The sequence below is a fragment of the Mastigoproctus giganteus genome, chromosome 9, assembly GCF_048544385.1.
Source record: "Mastigoproctus giganteus isolate SK-2022 chromosome 9, ASM4854438v1, whole genome shotgun sequence".
NCBI lineage: Eukaryota > Metazoa > Arthropoda > Arachnida > Uropygi > Thelyphonidae > Mastigoproctus > Mastigoproctus giganteus.
In genome coordinates this window covers 129,543,673-129,561,176 of record NC_143583.1, presented here as the reverse complement: position 1 = coordinate 129,561,176, position 17,504 = coordinate 129,543,673, and the positions used below count along the sequence as shown (strand labels likewise).

The window sequence follows — 17,504 nt, the reverse complement described above, 5'->3', positions numbered from 1 at the left end:
TATTTTAACCTATATTTTTATTTATTTTATTTTAATAAAGTGATACGCAACCTGCAGCTCAAGGCCTATTTTCTAATCAACAATTCATTTTTTTTATAGCTTGGTAAACATTTAGGTTAGTTTATGCCCATAGAATAAACTTCTATGGGCATAAACTAACCATAGAATAAACTTTCAATAAAATTTCAAGTTCTGATGTTTTCTTGTTCTTGTTCTGATTTACAGCTCAGCGATAAAAGTAAGTGTTCACTTTTAGCCATGAATTCCACACTTACTTTTCGATCGTTATTTATGAATGTTCAGAATGCTATTTCCCAAGATTCCGAAAATTATGGCGCACTCTCAAACACAGAAAGCAGCAAATGTCTTAATCCATTTCTTTCAAAATTTGTGTGCCTGATAACTAATTAATGCATTAATTTAGTCAATGTGGGAAAGATAACAATTCTTCAATGGAGAAATTCAATCAATTTCTTATATGAAGTTTTTACCTTGGTGGTGGGGGGGGGGGGACAATAAAAAAAAGAAAGAAATACAAAGAAACAATAAGGGAAAATACCTGAATGGATCCATTATTAGCAATAAGGCGATTCTTCATATCTTCATCCCATAAACCTCTTTCTGTCAAATCTTTCAGAAGATGATGATTTACAACCTGAAAAACAATTTTCATTGACTGATTGTATTGGGGGAAAAAAAAAATCATATAAATACACAAACTATTCGAGAATAATAACACTAGCCAACAAAAAATATTTTTTTCTGATACTGCAATTAAAAGATGTGATTCTGGAGGAAATAAATGCACTGATTCCAAAAATCACCATAAAAAGTCTCAATCATGCCAACATCAAAAGATGTATCAACATTTAATGTTAAAATAAAGGGATATACAGCAATACCTTGCTTTGCACGGCTTCAAACACCACAGGTTTCACTATAACAGTTTTCAATTAAGTTTAAGTCGAAAATTTACTGTACATATTAAAACTCATTCAATAGCCTAGACATGCACATATATGCTACGTGTGTCTAAAGCCATATTGAACTCTACTATCTCACACACGCCAATAGCTCCCCTCAGGCAGTCAGCGACAACGTGCAACAGTGTTCAGTATTCTTAATTCCATTCTGACGAGATGACGTGTTAGCTTTTCAAACTTTTCACTTCACAATTTATTTTTTACCCCTTTAAATACGAAATGAGTCAAAGAAAAAGTAATAAAAGTGGTGGAGCTACTAAACTTAAATGGCTTACATTACGGAAAAAAAACAAAAAAACACACACTTGATATTATGAAGTGCCACGAAGATGGTGCTTCATATGCTAAAATCATGCGGGAAAATGGAATAAAACGAAGGATCAGTGTAAAGAGTAGGGAATTTCTACAGCATCTTACATGATAAAAGTGATAACTAAGAAAAGAAGTTTGCTGCTGATTAATATGGAACATCTTTTTTTAAACATGGATAGAAGATTGCAATATTTTTTATTTCAAATCCTTTTAATTGCCTATCAAGTGCAAATTGTTTATAGATTTATTATAATTTGTTTAGAGACTGTTTCTCTGGTACACATTCAATTAAAACCTATTATAACCATACCTCAATCAGCATGGTTTCATGTAACACGGAACAGTTTTGGTACCAATTATCAGTGCTATGTGGGGTGTTGCTGTATACATATAATTCAAGTTTGTAATACAAGTGTAAAAAAATATTATACTTTCTCTGTAACTCATTTAACTTCAGAAAAAATATCATAAATCATAGCAAAGTAGTGATATATTAATAATATATAATCAGCATGCCTGTAATTGTCCTTAATGTTTGCTACTAAGGGGTTCTCTTGTATTCCTGCTTACTCTACCTCACAAGGAATCAGTAGCAGTCGATTAATAAAAGGATCCCAGCAACCTTGGTACTCCTTTTTCATCGTGGAAATATCTTGATGAAACTGCTCCCCTTATTCATCACTCACATCTCCCAGATTTTCGGTTGTTGTTGTTATGGGAGTTTAATGGCGCATAAGCTACTATGACTATAATGCATCTATTCATTTTTTATATAGGGAAATCAAAAATTTTTTATAAAATCAGAAAAGATTAAAAAGTCCAATCTGCTTCAGAAAGTTGAAAAATTCATAAATATTTTCCTTGTCACCAATGAGATTCTCTAGAGTTATTGGTTTATTAAGGTTTACCAGTGATAGCAGGGTTGATGTTCTGTCTTGTCTATAGTAAGGGCAGTCAATGAGTATGTGTTTAATAGTCAGATTTATATAACAACGTGGACACTGTGGTGGATCGTCTCCTCTAAGTAAATGAAGATGGGTATAACCTATTCTTGCCTTGATAGGACTACTACTTCTTGTCTTGATGTACGGATACTGGAGCGCCAAATTTTCGGATCGTGTTTAAATTGAAAGAGTTTATTATTTGTTTGAGAGTGCCAGATTGTTGTCCATTCTGACAAGCATGCAGCTTGAATAGTTAATGCAAAGTCTGATGGTGGAACAGGTATATTAGTTAAGTCTAAGCTAGTTGGATTTTTTGCAGCTTTATCAGCCAGTTCATTGCCCAAAATACCAGAATGTGGTGGAATCCAACAGAAGATGACCTGTTGATGGCGTTCTTCAATTTTTAGTAATATGCTTCGTGTTTCTTCTATAACAGGGTGAACTTTATCTGAGAAATTACATAAAGCCATGATTGAACTAAGTGAATCGGTGTAAATAACTGATTTTAAAGATCAAGCAGCACAGAGATTTTGTAAGGCCAGTTTAATTGCATATATTTCAGCTGAAAAGATACTGAATTCAGATGGAAGGGATACTGAAATAACGGTATTCGGAAACGCTGCAGCTGCTCCAACGTTTGAATTTGATTTAGAGCCATCTGTATAAATTGGGAAAAAATCACTATATTTTTGAGTGTGAACTGCATGAAGTTGTATGATATTAGATGCTTGTAAAACGTCTTTTCCCCATTAGCAGAGATAAGTGTCACAAGTCACCAGAAGAAGAGAAGCCCATGGTGATTGACAGCAGGTTGCTACCTGTTGTACGGAATGAACGGAAAGATTCCAAACTTCCATCAGTTCAAGGAGGCGAAGACCAGCTGGCTTTACTATGCTAGGTTTATTTCTGAAGAGGTTTTCTAGTGGTGGATTGGGCAAGTATGACTGAATCGGATGCGAGGCACAACTTTGTATCTTAACGGCATACTTTAGTAACAGTTTTTTTCTACGTAACGATAATGGGGGCTCGTGAGCATCAATATAGAGACTATGTGTGGGCGACGTTCTAAAAGCACCAAGTGCAATCCTCAAAGCACTGTGTTGAATGGGATCAAGCCAGCATAATGCACTCATTCTGGCAGAATCATAGATGGGAGCTCCATAATCAAGGCGGGATCTGATTAATGACCTGTATAGCTGAAGCAGAGAAGTACGATCTGCACCCCATGTTTGGGCGGATAAAGCTTTGAGTATGGTTAACTTTTTTTTAGAGAGCAAGTACGTACATTTTTAATATGGTCTATAAAATTTAACTTGTTGTCAAGGATTAATCCTAGAAATCTGATATTATTAGTGACCGGGATGGAGACATTAGAAATTTGAAGTTCGGGATCCGGATGAAGTTTGCGCTGCCTACAAAAATGAATAGCAACTGTTTTCTGCTGCGAGAGCCGATAGCCATTGATGCTAGCCCACTGTTGTATTTTATTTAGTGATATCTGAAGCGGCTGTTCAATAGACCTCATATTTTGGGAATGGCAGGAGATGGAGAGGTCATCTGAATAAAGATAAGTCTCGACTGAATTTGGAAGCTGTCTTGTAATAGAATCTATTCTAAGAGCAAACAGAGTGGCACTCAGTACTGATCCTTGTGGAACACCTTCTTCCTGCATGAACGTTGTAGAGAGGGCATGTTGGTACTGAACTTGAAACGATCTAGTACATAGGAAGTTTTGAATAAATATAGGAAGGTTGCCCCGCAGACCAAGGTCGTATAGATCATCAAGTATGCCATGCCGCCAGGTGGTGTCAAAAGCCTTCTCTATGTCTATTGAAACCATTACAAGATGTTCACGAGATCTAAGCACGACCTATTTTTACGAAAGTCATATTGACTATGGCTAATTAGATGTTCTGACTCAATGATCCAGACAAGTCTTCTGTGGACAATCTTTTCTAGGATTTTGCTGAGGCAGCTTGAGAGAGATATCGGTCTATAGCTATGGGGGTTGGTTGGGTCTTTCCCAGGCTTTAGAAATGCCAAAACAGTAGAGTGATGCCAGGAAGCTGGAAACACATTTTCTGAAAATATACGATTGTAAAAAACCAGCAGCAAGCGCCAAGCTTTGTCATCAAGATGTTGTAGCATGACATAATAAATGCCATCTGGCCCTGCAGCACCATTGTGGGCTGTTCTAATAGCATGCAAAAGTTCAGAGTATTGCAGAGGTTTGTTGTATGAAAGAAGGCGGGCAGTGTGAAAGTTAATAGCATGCTTTTCTTTGGTGTTTTTAATTCATTTGAATGATGTAGAAAAGGCTGATGCTGCTGAGATTTCAGCAAACGTACTGCCCAAAGCATTAGCAATATCTAAGGGACTGGATAGGTCTTGCCCTTTCCAGGAGAGAATTGGAGAAGGTATAGTAGGAAACTTACCAGATAACTGTCTAATTTTTTTCCATATAGTTTTCGGATCAGTGTTTCTGTTAAAGGTCGAATGCAAAATGGGTCCAGGATTCTTTCTTAGCTTGCCTTTGTACAAAATCGTGCTTTTGCTCTTAGCTTCTTATATTAATGAGATTGGTTGTGGTTGGACATCGCCGAAATAAATTCCAGGCTTTAATTTTGCTTTCTTTGCTTTTGTGCATTCCTCATTCCACCAGTAATTATAATGCTTGCGACCAGGGGGATTTGATAATGGTATTGTGTCCTTGGCCACTTTTAGAAGATGTGACGTGATGTAGTCTGTTACATTATCAATATCCTGGAGCTGGATTTTTTTCTCATCAAGAGAGATTGATGTTCGAAATTTGCCCAGTTTGCCTGAACAAATTTCCATTTCCTGGTGGTTTGTTTGAAGGAGTCTTTGATACTAAAATATTGCATATGATTGGAAAGTGATCACTGCACATAGGATCATTTGAAACAGCCACTCATTGCTTGGGACCAGCACTGGAGAACAAATTGAGAGAATCTATTGCTGAGGTGTGTCAGTTGGGAGTTGTATGTGAGTATGTGCACCAGTATTGAGTATGGTAAGGTTTTGCGACTCTAGAAAGCTTTGAATTAGTCGACCCTGTCTAAAATCCCTAATATACAGAGGGGTGGAGGAATCTGTATGAAGAGATCTTCAAGGTCTTTTAAGGAGTAAGTATGGTTTGGTGGTAGGTAAATTGAGACAATTGTCATTGAAATACAGAGAGTTATATGAACAACGACAGCTTCTATTTTCAGTTTGAAGTGGAATATGTTTAGTTGGGATATTTGAATTTATTAGGATTGCTACACCACCACGGGCAGCATTTGTTCTATTACGATCTCTTCGATAAAGGCAATAATTCATTATCGAGGAGAAAATTGCGAGGTAGGTAAGTTTCCTGAAGACAAAGAGCAATTGAGAATACCGGTTAATTAAATCATGGATATCATCTCTGTTGCAATGAAAGCCTCTGCAGTTCCATTGTAAACACAGGCCATTATTTATGTTTAGATGATGGAGCTGTATCTGACTGCTTTTTGAAGGTGACTGGCTTATTTCGTTCCAATTTTGATTGTCTTTTTTGAAAACTGGTCGACCAGTATCCATATCTTCTTCAGAGTAGATTTCTAAAATTGGTTCTTAATGTACAGTTGTGCCATCTGTATCCATGATTATGTCCTGGGTATTTTTCTTTGATTTTGGGTTTGTAATATCGGATGTATTAGCACATATCTGAGGAGGAGATGCAGCTGGAATTATCAGAGGAGTGTTATTTGCCTGGTCTGAGAGTTTGGGTTGTTGTTTATGCACACTTGGTTGTTGCTCAGAGAGGACAGTTCTAGCCAATCAGAAACTGACTTGGTAATGGGAACTGTGACATCTGTTTGAGTGGAGACTGTTTGGAATTTACATTAGCATAGATACTATTTTTGTTTATAGTAGGTGAAACTAGTTTTCTTGCTTCTTGGTAGCTGACTTTGTTTTCGACCTCGTATTTTACTATATTTTTTCAGTTTTCATTTTTCACAAATTTTGAATATGCGGTGGTCACCTTTGCAGTTCGCGCAAGTCATTTTTGCAGCAGAACAGTCACTCTGATTGTGATCTGAGGACCCGCAATTTGGGCAGACAGAAACTCCCCTGCATACAGTTTGCGAATGGCCAAATTTTTGGCACTTAAAGCACCGACTGAGTTCGGGATGTAAGGTCTTACCTGACACCTAAGGTAACCAGCTTTTATGGTGGTAGGCAGGTTCGGTGTTTTAAATGTGAGTATCACTGTCCGAGTAGGAACAGGCTCTCCATCTTTTTTGATGACGATTCTTTTTGCGTGTACCACATTTTGATCTTGTAGTTCCTGGACAAGTTCATCCTCCGATACATTTAAAAGATCCCACTCTGATATTACCCCTTTAGAGGAGTTTAAGGTGGCATGTGGGGTAACCTTCGTGGGAATTCCACCAAAGGTAGATACTTTTAACAGTCTCTCAGCATGTCTATGTTCGGTCATTTCAATTAATAAGTCTCCGGATCTCCGTCGCCTAACCATTTTTGGAGGGCCAGCCACATTTTCAAGACATTTTTGTATCAAAAATGGGGAAAGCTTACTCAATGGTTGGTCCGTGGAGGAGTGTAGAATTAAAAAGAGAGGTACGGTATTATCCGTTCCTTCTTTTTTTTTTTGTCGTTTAGCATGGGATTTTGTGTCATCATGATCTCGATCATGTCTATCTAGGTCTGGATCAAAAGATCCATAAGTGGATACTTTTAACAACTGTTTAATTTTGTCCATCTTTGCTCCTTTTTGCCCTGGGAGGGTGGCTTTCTTCTCCCAGATTTCCAGCCCCGACACGTGGAGGCAGGAGCGGTGCCACCAGTGACCAAGCGATAAAGGAAGGTTAGTAGTTAGTGCGTTAATAAATAATCCTATGTACAAGAAGAAAGGTGTCTTTCCCTTCTGTTAGGTACGCTAAATTCTTTACTTTAGAACAGCAATATTAAATAACTGTGAGAAACGAAGGATACTACTATAATTATCAGCCGCTCTGAGAAAATCGCTTCAATATCACTTAGAAATCGCTATATAGTCACTCGCTTGGCACTCGGGCCCCCAGATTTTCGGGGAAAAATTTGAGATGGGAATGGAGAAAATGAATTTAACAAACATTCAATACCCCACGTTTTTGTAGTACTCAAATAAATTAGACACCAACATTTCATAGTTTTCTTCTTTCCTATTACCAAAAAATACTATGCACTACTGCCTTAAATGAGTGCCAAGCTGCCAATTCAGCCTCCTTTAACTGGGTTTCAAACACATTGTCTTACAAGAGTTTCCTAATTTGTTGTTGTTGTTATTTGGTTTTTAGGGGCATTAGCAACTAAGGCCATATTGCTCCGGGGATATGCGGTGGTCATTCCCTGACCTTTCCGCATCCTCTATATTTGGTGGTTACGGGCTCGAACCCCAGTCTAATCAAGAAGCGTGTGCTACGCACTGCCGCTCCTGCCCACCTGGCTACGGAGGCGCCTTCTAATTTGTAGTCCTACGAAAATTCCTTCCTTAAGTTGGGCATTTGTTAAATTGGGAAACACACTTCTCAAGTATGCAAAGCCATTACCTTCTTTATCTGGTCCTTCACAAAATTTTTCATCAATCCAAGTTTGATGTGCATGGGTGGAAGAACCTTGTTTGATTTTTTTTTTTTTTTTTTTTTTTTAATGAGAACCCCAAACACGAGAGGTATTATAACCTATAGTACTTAGTACCGTGCTTGGGTTGGAGGTTGAGAAGACGAAAGAAGATATTTGTTGATATTGGACTTGAACTTCTGTAGATTGTAATGTTCAGGAAATACATATGAAGGAAGGTTGTTCCAGAAAACGGCAGTTGAATGAATAAATGAGGAAGATGAAAAGTTGGTTCTGTGGGTTTGAAGTTGGACAGTAAATGGATGTTGGCTGGTGGCGGCACGTGTTCGGACTGTTTTGAAAGAGAGAGCGGGAATTATAGAAGCCAATTCAGAAGAACAGTGCCCATGGAAGTATCTGTAGAAGAGGCATGCAGCAGAAACAGTGCGTCTATGAGAAAGCGAGTGGAGAGACTCTGTTAGAGATGAATCATTAATTAACCTAACTGCCCTCTTCTGAATGGAATCAAGCAGCCTGAGAGAGGTTTTGGGGGCACCACCCCAGATGTGGGAACAATATTCCATGGCAGGGCGGATTTGTGATTTATACAGAGTGAGCAGCTGTTTGGGAGAAAAGTAACGCAGAGAGCGAAAGAGAAAACCAAGTTTTTTAGATGCAGAGGAAGCAATATTTGTAATGTGCTTGTGCCAAGAGAGATTAGAAGTCAGGGTAATCCCCAAAAGAGATATATCATTTTGCCTAGAAATCGGAGTGTCACTAAAGATAAGCATAGGAGCAGAAGAATCCTTTTTGCGAGATATAAGACAAGATTGAGTTTTAGAAGGGTTGAAATCAACTAAGTTGTCTTTGCCCCACTGGAGAATTACCTGAAGATCGACATTTAAGGAATTGGCAGCAGATTTTCGAGAACTTGAAGCTGATTGAGCTGGACAAGGTTTCTCAAAATGGAAAGTTGAATGCAATGTGCTATCATCGGCAAAACTATGGATAGGATTTCCAGTCAATGGAAGAAGGTCATTGATATACAAGAGGAAAAGAGTGGGGGAAAGAACTGAACCTTGGAGGACACTGGCATTAGTGGAGAAGTTAGAAGACAGAGAGCCATCTACCATCACCCTCAGTGAGCGATCAGAGAGAAAACTGGATAACCAATTACTAAAAACAGTTGGCAAACCATAAGATGGAAGCTTGTTTAGAAGACCTTTATGCCAAACATGATCAAAACCCTTTGAGATGTCAAGAGCAACTACTTGTGTTTCACCGAACCTTTCCATTGAATTAGTCCATAAATGGGTAACATAAGCCAGAATATCACCAGTGGATCGACACTGACGGAATCCATACTGGCGATCGTTGATCAGACGGAAGGTTTCTAGGTAGTTTAAGAGTTGGCGGTTAATTGATTTCTCCATTACTTTAGAAAGAGTAGAAGTAATTGCAATGGGACGATAATTGGATGGGAGGGATTTGTCACCCTTTTTAGGAACTGGCTGGATATGAGCAAATTTCCAAGCAGACGGAAAAACACCTCTGGAATAAGAAAGTGAAAAAAGGCGGCAAAGAATAGGAGTAAGTTCAGGAGCACAGGTTTTGAGAACAAGTGGAGAAATACCATCAGGACCTGGAGCTTTCTTAGCATCAAGATTCATCAAAATCCTTCTGATATCCTTTTGACGGAAGACTACAGGAGGCATTGAATGGAGCGTGTTAGGAATGGTGGGAGGTGTTTTACCAAGATCATTAATACATGAGCTGGAAGAAAAATGGGATGCTAGCAGGTCAGCTTTATCCTTGGCTGAAGAGACAACAGAACCATCTGGTTTGGACAGAGGTGGGAGCAGAGATGGGCAAAAGTTGCGGCCAATAGCTTTGGCAAGAGACCAGAATGCTCGGCTACCATCAGGGCAAGAAGCAAGTTTTCTACTCTTAGCCTGTTCAAACTCTAGTTTGGACTGATTAATAACTGCTTTACAATTGTTGCGAGCTTTGGTGTACGCAGAAAATGAAACTGAAGAATTGGAGACAAGCCAAGTACGATATGCAACATTCTTCTCTTGAACAGCCTTAGCACATTTATTGGAAAACCAAGGTTTGGATAAAGGACGAGATTTTAAAGTGGAGTGTTAGATAAAGGATTCCATTCCTGCAAGAATAATTTCACTGACACGATCTGAGCAAACGTTGACATCAGAAGTTTTGAAACAGTAATCAGACCAAGGAAAAGAAGAAAAGAAGTCTCGCAGGTCATCCCATTTTGCATTCTTGTAATGTCAAACAATACGAGGTTCGGAATAGCCATGAGATAAAGGTTCCATTGGAGAAGAGACAATCACCAAATTGTGATCTGAAGTGCCTAAAGGACCTCTCACTTCAACCTTGTACTTAGAAGGGTTGTTTGTGAGAAAAAGATCAAGCGTATTGTCTATATGATTAGGATTGTCCGGTATTCTTGTAGGTAAATGAACAATCAGTGCTAGGTCATTAGTAATTGCAAAAGCCTCAGCATCTCGACCTGCTGGGTCGGTGTGACTAGAAAACGGGAGCCAGCTGGAGTTGTGAACGTTAAAATCACCAAGGAAAATTACCTCACTGTTAGGAAAGTTGGACTGGAGAAAGGCAAGTTGCAAAGAGAGGAAGTCAAAGAGCTCCAAGTGATTAGTGGAGTTGGGAGAACGGTAGAGACAACAGATGAATTTTACACAATGAGGTAGAGAGATTTTAAGCCAGAGAAGATCAAAGAGAGGAGATTCCAAATTGCCAAGTCTTTGACAGGGAATATCAGAACGGACATATGCACAAGTACCACCTTTGAGGCAAAAGGAATCATACAGCAAATAATTTGGACATCTGAGATGAGCAGTAGTTGAATCAACTGATAACTGAGATTCAGTCAGAAAAAGTACATGGGGTTTGGAAGACTGCAAGTGGAAATGGACATCGTTGAGATTAGAATTGAGACCACGTATATTTGTGAAATGAATTAGGAAGTCCTTGGGAGGTTTAGATCTTTTTGCAGATAAGCTTGCTCTATTATTTTGACAATTCATGGTGTATTCAATAGTAAGAAAAAGTGGGTGGGACATGCTGTATGAAGTAATGAAATTTTTGGATATGGCGTACATGTGGTAAGAATATACCCAGATCCTTGACATAATGTGGCCTCGACAATGCTCCCCGCATACACACTACTCGGACTCCCTCCAGTCACTATCTGGCAGAGTAGAGGTAGCAAGATCATACACTAGCTGATCCGGAAGCTTCCTAGAGAGTTACCAATAGGTTCAGTCCGGTGTACTAACTAGCGGCCAGCCTGCGAACACCGTTTTAGAGCTGTACCCTCGAAATGTAAGGAATATTGGATCTCGCCACGACATTCATCATAACCTCAAAAATCATCAATCATACTGCATGATGGAAGAGATAGGGAAGGGTTAGCCGGAACTTAGCTCTAGAGACTAAACGTGGGTTCCACCACTTCAAGCCTCCAATAAGCAAAGTGGTGGTATTTCACCGGTTGATGAGAGTCATCTACCACCTAATACTGCCTGGTAACACAGAGGAGCGGCGTTCCTCCATGTGGTGTGGCCGCCACACCTCGACCCCTGCTTACGTTGGTTCACACCTGGGTGGTCACCCACCATGTACTTGTGCATGGAGGTTATACCCAGGATTACTAACAGTCCCACCATCGTGAAGGTGCAAGCAGAGGATTTGGCTGTCATAGACCGTCCGGACTTCACCGAAATTGGGTCCACTTTGACTTGAGTGTCACCCGAATATCAGTTCCATCAGCGTTTTAGACTCCCAGGTAGCAAGAACAGCATGTCTGGCATATCTGAGAGAATGTCTGTGACAACCTCAAGGACCAAAGACTCCCAGGTAGCAAGAACAGCATGTCTGGCATATCTGAGAGAATGTCTGTGACAACCTCAAGGACCCAAGGATCGAACTAAAGGAATATATTTTACATTACATTATCCTGGCATAAACTCGTCCCACATGTCTCAACGTTCTTCTGTAGCATGGCTGTCCCACAAACAAAAAAAAAAAAAAAAAAAAAAACATTTTGTGAAATCCCCGCTGCAAACCGATAACATTAAGATCACTGCATATGTTCCAACCATAATCCTGGTATTTTATAGCATGTAGAACCTTAGACATGCTTTCATGACTTACTTTAAGTCTGACTTAATGAAACACAGGAACTGATGGAGATTTGTTGCCATTATGATGCAAAATTGCTTTTAAACTTAATTTTGAGTCATCTATGAATAACTGCCATTCATCTGACTTATGCACAACACCTAGTTCTTTCAGAAGTCCAATAACATCTTTGCAAAAACACACTGTCCTCTGTAGCAAAATATTTCAAAAACGTTTTCTACCACAAGGGTTTCTGGCTGGCCCCTCCTATTCTAGAGGGGCTGTTTATGTTTGGAGGATAGATTTACAACCCTGAGAACATGTCATGTTCAGTTAATACTTGGAAAATAAGTGTGCTCCCTTCAAATTGTAAATTTTTGCATTGGAATTTGAACCAAAGAATGATAGGTAGAAATCTGATTATGTTTATCACAAGAAAACTGAGGCCAGAATGGATTGCTAAAACTAAAGAAAATGAGCTTATATCTGTAAAAATAAATCAGTATGTCATACATTACTATTACTGGCTATATTATGTGAAATTGGCATATTTTGGTAAAACATAACTTCCTCTATATTTAATAACTGCCATGTGATGTGTTATGTAAATTTTCAATGCTATCATGGAACTTTACGAAATCTACGCATAAAAATTGGTTAAAAATAGCATTTAAGTTCTTGGAGGTAAAAATCAAGTTGGCTAATTTTTTTAAATGAAAACTCCAAACATGAAAGTATTACAACTTATTAGTTGTATAGCACTACTACTTAGTAGCAACAATGAAAGCAGCAGTGGCAAATGATGCAAGAAAGCAAGATAATATAGTGTCATTATAAAAAAAAAAAAAAAAAAAAAAAACCACACACACCCATACCTCCAAGGATTTGTCTATTTCTTCCCAGAATTTATTCAAACTACTCACTTTCACAACAATGGATGAAGCCTATTCCAACAATCGACCACCTGCTGTCTGAAGACAAACTACTGCACATCTATCCTGCAACCAGCCTTCAACTTAAATTTAAGTACCCTTGTGTGTGTAGTCTCAGCAAGAGAAAGAATGCCATTTTCATTCAGCTTACTCAATCCATTCAAGGCCTTAAACACCTCAAGTAGGCACCCTTTTGTTCTCTTCACCAAGCTTGTTGCCCTTTCTCTGCACCCATTCCAGCAGTTCTACATCCTTCCTAAAGTGAGACCTCCAGACTTTATTCTATATGATGCCTGACCATGGCCTTGTACACAAAAGGATAATCACTTCCTTATCCCTACTAGCAAAGTTTCTGTATATTGCTGATAAAACTCAATAAGCTGTCCTGGCAGCATGCTTGCACTGCTCATGGAATTTTATACCTGACTGCATGAATACACCCAGGTCCTTTTCATTTACTACTACCCTGAGTGTGGTACCAAAGAGTTGATGAGTTACTTGGAGGTTACTGCTACCCAGTGCTTTTTTTGTGACAGTACGCAACGGAACGGCGTACCGGCACCTTTATTAACAGTGACGTGTGACATCTGGACGCAGTGCACTTTGAAATTTGTAATATTCCGTAAATTGTTTTCACATGTTTATCTACTATTCAAATAAGCTTAAAATTATTTAACTAAATTTACATTTTTCACTGTCTATTGTTAAGATATTTTCTACATAAAACTGTATAACCATTTTTATAATTCTAAATTGCTCAGTCGGACCTCTGTTTAATTATTTTGAATTCCCCTTGGAAGTTACATTTAAAATAGTTTCCATTGAGCGAGAAAATTTTCATATAGCGAACGGATTAGGAGGGAATTAATTCGGTACGCCCTGTTCGCATTTCTGGCCTTCAGGCAATTAGTGCTGCTTCGCGAATTAAGAGAGCTGAAGGGATTACCATTCTACAACTTAAGTGGTACCTGGTAAAAACTATCCGCCCACCCATCCCACATACGGAGAAGTCGCGCTGGTCTGCAGTGAGCTGATCAAGGTGTATTCCCAATGGGCTCTGGTCCACCTTCTACTGCAGTGGTGTCCAAACATTTCCCATACAGGGCCATATTCAAAAAAATCAAAGTTAGATTTCTTTACTGTGTTACATTTTCGATATCTTGTTGCATGTAAAAGTAAAATTTAAAATATTCGAAAATTTTATTAAGTGCAATACACAATTACATTTACTGAACAAAACATTTAATTAGAAATTTTTTGATAATTAACAAAATTTAAAATGCTGTTTTAGTTCACTTTCCAGGCGGGTTGGACACCGCTGTAAATCAACTGTAAGCGCCCCATTCGAGAATTAGGAGAGCCTGATTTTCTTTTACACCGACAAATAATCGTCTGTTGTTTCGTGGAAGTGCGTTATCGACATTTTCCCATAAATTTTCCCTATGTCTGGTTACATGGTCACAGTACCTGAATATCCGAATGACACCGAGATTTCGGACAGTTTCAAAATTGCCAATTAGGTTACAGTTAAATGCAATTCGTGGATACCTAATTGAAAAGATGGTTTCGGAAGAACTGAAGAATTTGATGGACGCTCTGAGTGAATGTGAACGAGGATTTTCACAAATGAATCTGATTGTCAGCCCAACCAGTGCTTCATTGATGACAAAAACAGTTTCTTCACTACTGTTTCTTAAAATTGTATGCCCACCGCTGACCCGCTTCGATCCAGCAAAATATGTCGATTCGTGGCTGCTTAGGAAACGTCAGTCAGCAACCGACACACAAAGAGGAAGAAAAGAAGTCGGCATAGGGTGTTGGATGAAAACTTAATAAAAATTTGGAATATTCTACAAAAACTTTATTATAAAATTATTTTTACTTATGGTATTTTTTTTTACTTATTATTTTTAGGGGCCATAGTCTAACAAAGGACCCTTAAACTCAGTTGTCTGCCTGTCCGTCCGTCTGTCACAGCATTGTATCTCTGGAACCACTCAACCTATTGACTAGAAATCTTGCATGGGTTTGCATATCAAGTGGGCCAACATAATGCCATATTGATCATTGTTGACAAAAATTTGTCTGAGAAATGGAAGGGGGTTAAAAATGTTGTCGACAACCTATAGCTACACCGCTGGAAAGAGCTCAACGGGTATGTTTAAAATATAATTTTAAAATAAAAAATGGCAGCGCCAGACAGGAAAACGTGATTAATTTTCGTGCCCCCCCCCCATATTTCAGTCGCTAACGTAGCTAAAAATTAAAATGTCATTAGCTATGCGTTATTCGATGCTTGTCAAGGGAAAACTACTCCGATTGAAATCTATCATTTATAATTAAATGATAAATTATATTTGTGTTAAAATTAAAAAAACAATTTTTTATTGCACTTTGATAGCACGCTTCTTTGCACTAATAACTCTCCTTTTGGTAACAAAAAGGTTGCTAAATAGTTAGTTAATAATTTTGTAAACGTCATTTATAAATTTTGCGACTAGAAGTATTTTTTAACAATTCTCAAAGCTGGAGTTGTCCCGGCAAGGAGGTACTCAGAGAGCCAGTGTTGAGGCGGTGGTGGTGAAGAGGCACCTGTGCGGAGTCTTGCACAGCCCTCACCTGCCAGTTGCTTCTCCCACCCTTGGCATTCACAACAACAATAACTGGAAAGACTCAAATAGACAACGTTTTCGTTATTTCCTAAGTTTTAAGCCAAGCCGGGGTACTAGAAACTTTTTTCAGTTACCATAAAGCTATCTATTTGAGATACTACACTAACGACCATTCGTGTCATCCTTAGTGCCCGGCACTCAGTAGTTGACTGATTTATTTATTTTATTCACATTTTACTTATTTTTCTATATATACTTGAATAATTAATTTATACTTAATAAACTGTGTTAATATACTAAATTTGTTGTTCTTATTCCAAAAGCATTACTACGAAAGTAACAATATCAGAAAAAAAAAATTGTAGAGTACTTTTCATATCCTTTTAATTTTCAATTTTTCCTGATAGCAAAGAATGAGTACTGGCACCTATTTTTTTACAAAAAAAGCACTGCTGCTACCCATATGCAGTACAGGCAACCCCTGTATAACACGGTACTTCAACAAGGTTTCGCTCTAACATGATTGATAAATTGCAGTAATCCTCTTCCAACATGGTACTTATATAACTCAGTTAGAGAATTTCTGTAAACCTCACATAACAGGGTATTTTTGAGCTTTTGTGCGGGGGAAAACCCTACTATCACATTGGATGAGATTTTTAAACGTTTCTACTTTTTGAATCCCCACTATTGACTCGCTAGTCTAAAAAAAAAAACCAAAAAAACCCTGTATTTTTTTTTGTTGGGAAATTCTCCAAGTTATTTTCTGTGCTATTGAACTTGCACTTGTGTGAAAATCTAGATTTCAAAGTTTTATTAATATTGGATAGCAACACCAGGCCATCCAAAAGATTTAACTCATCCAAACAGTGAAGATATGTTCCTATCGCCACAGTTGTACTCGGTTAATACAACTTCTTTCATTCAGCCATTAGATCAAGGCATTATATCCACCTTTAAAACTCACTCCATCAGAAAATCGTTACAACGGATTTTAGAAAAAAATTGATTCCGAATCTATTGAAAAGTAATGGAGGCATGGAAATATTTTTCAATTGTGGACTTTATCAGAATCATAGCTCTATCGCAGAAAGAAGTAAAACTGTCAAAGTTAAATTTGCGTGGAAAAATGTATGGCCAAAGTCAATTCATTCAGGAAATATGATTGAACGGGCAGAAAACGGAATTGGTTCTACGGATAGTAGAACTTGCTACGTCGGTAGGAGGAAAAGGTTTTGATGATATGACTACTGAAGCCCTCGTGGGTAGCACAGTTGATAGAATCGCAATCCCACCCACACTGGTTGGAAAAGAGCTGAGTTCGAATCCCGTCGATGAAGGGAGGAATTTTTATGGGTCTTTTTCATTTCCTAACGTGGCTGAGTTAGTCAGGCTCAGGCGGGGTTAGCTTGGTTTTTTCTCCTGGAATCTTGGGTTTTTCGTCAATCCAAACAGAAAATCAACCTCAGGACACATGCAATTTATAGACAATATACACAGAGCAACATGGCCTTAGTTGCCGATGCTCCTAAAAAAATAAACAGATATGATTACTGACGATGATCAAGAATTACTGGTAGAAAAGAAGCTGGCATAGCGGATTTGGTGCAAATGGCATCGGAGGTAAAATCAAATCAATTCAGATGACGATATTGAAGATGAAAATTCTAAACTTCCAAATTTTAAACAAAAAAGAATAGGGGAAGGCATAAAGTTAGCCGAGAAATTAGAATCTTATTTTTTGAATGCAGATTCTTGAATGAAAAGAGCCCAAAGTTCAAAAGGGAGCTTCAAAAATGCTTAGTTCCATACGACAAAATTCACAAAGATTTATCAAGTGCAAATGAACCCTGATTACTGATTTTTTTAAAGAGAGGAAGATACATGAAATCTAGAATGGGGTATTTTTATTTATTTATTTTTTATGAAAACCCCAAACACGAGGGG

The 17,504-nt window shown here is 38.3% G+C and overlaps 1 protein-coding gene across 2 annotated transcripts in view; it reads right to left on the bottom strand.

The window, feature by feature from the left end:
* The window catches only part of RnrL (Ribonucleoside diphosphate reductase large subunit), a 206,738-nt gene that overhangs the window by 18,143 nt on the left and 171,091 nt on the right, over nucleotides 1-17,504 (bottom strand). For both annotated transcript variants that reach the window (XM_090381486.1, XM_090381487.1), the window contains one exon: nucleotides 560-655. In XM_090381486.1, coding sequence (XP_090237612.1) covers nucleotides 560-655 — 96 coding nt within the window. The remainder of the gene's footprint in view (nucleotides 1-559; nucleotides 656-17,504) is intronic.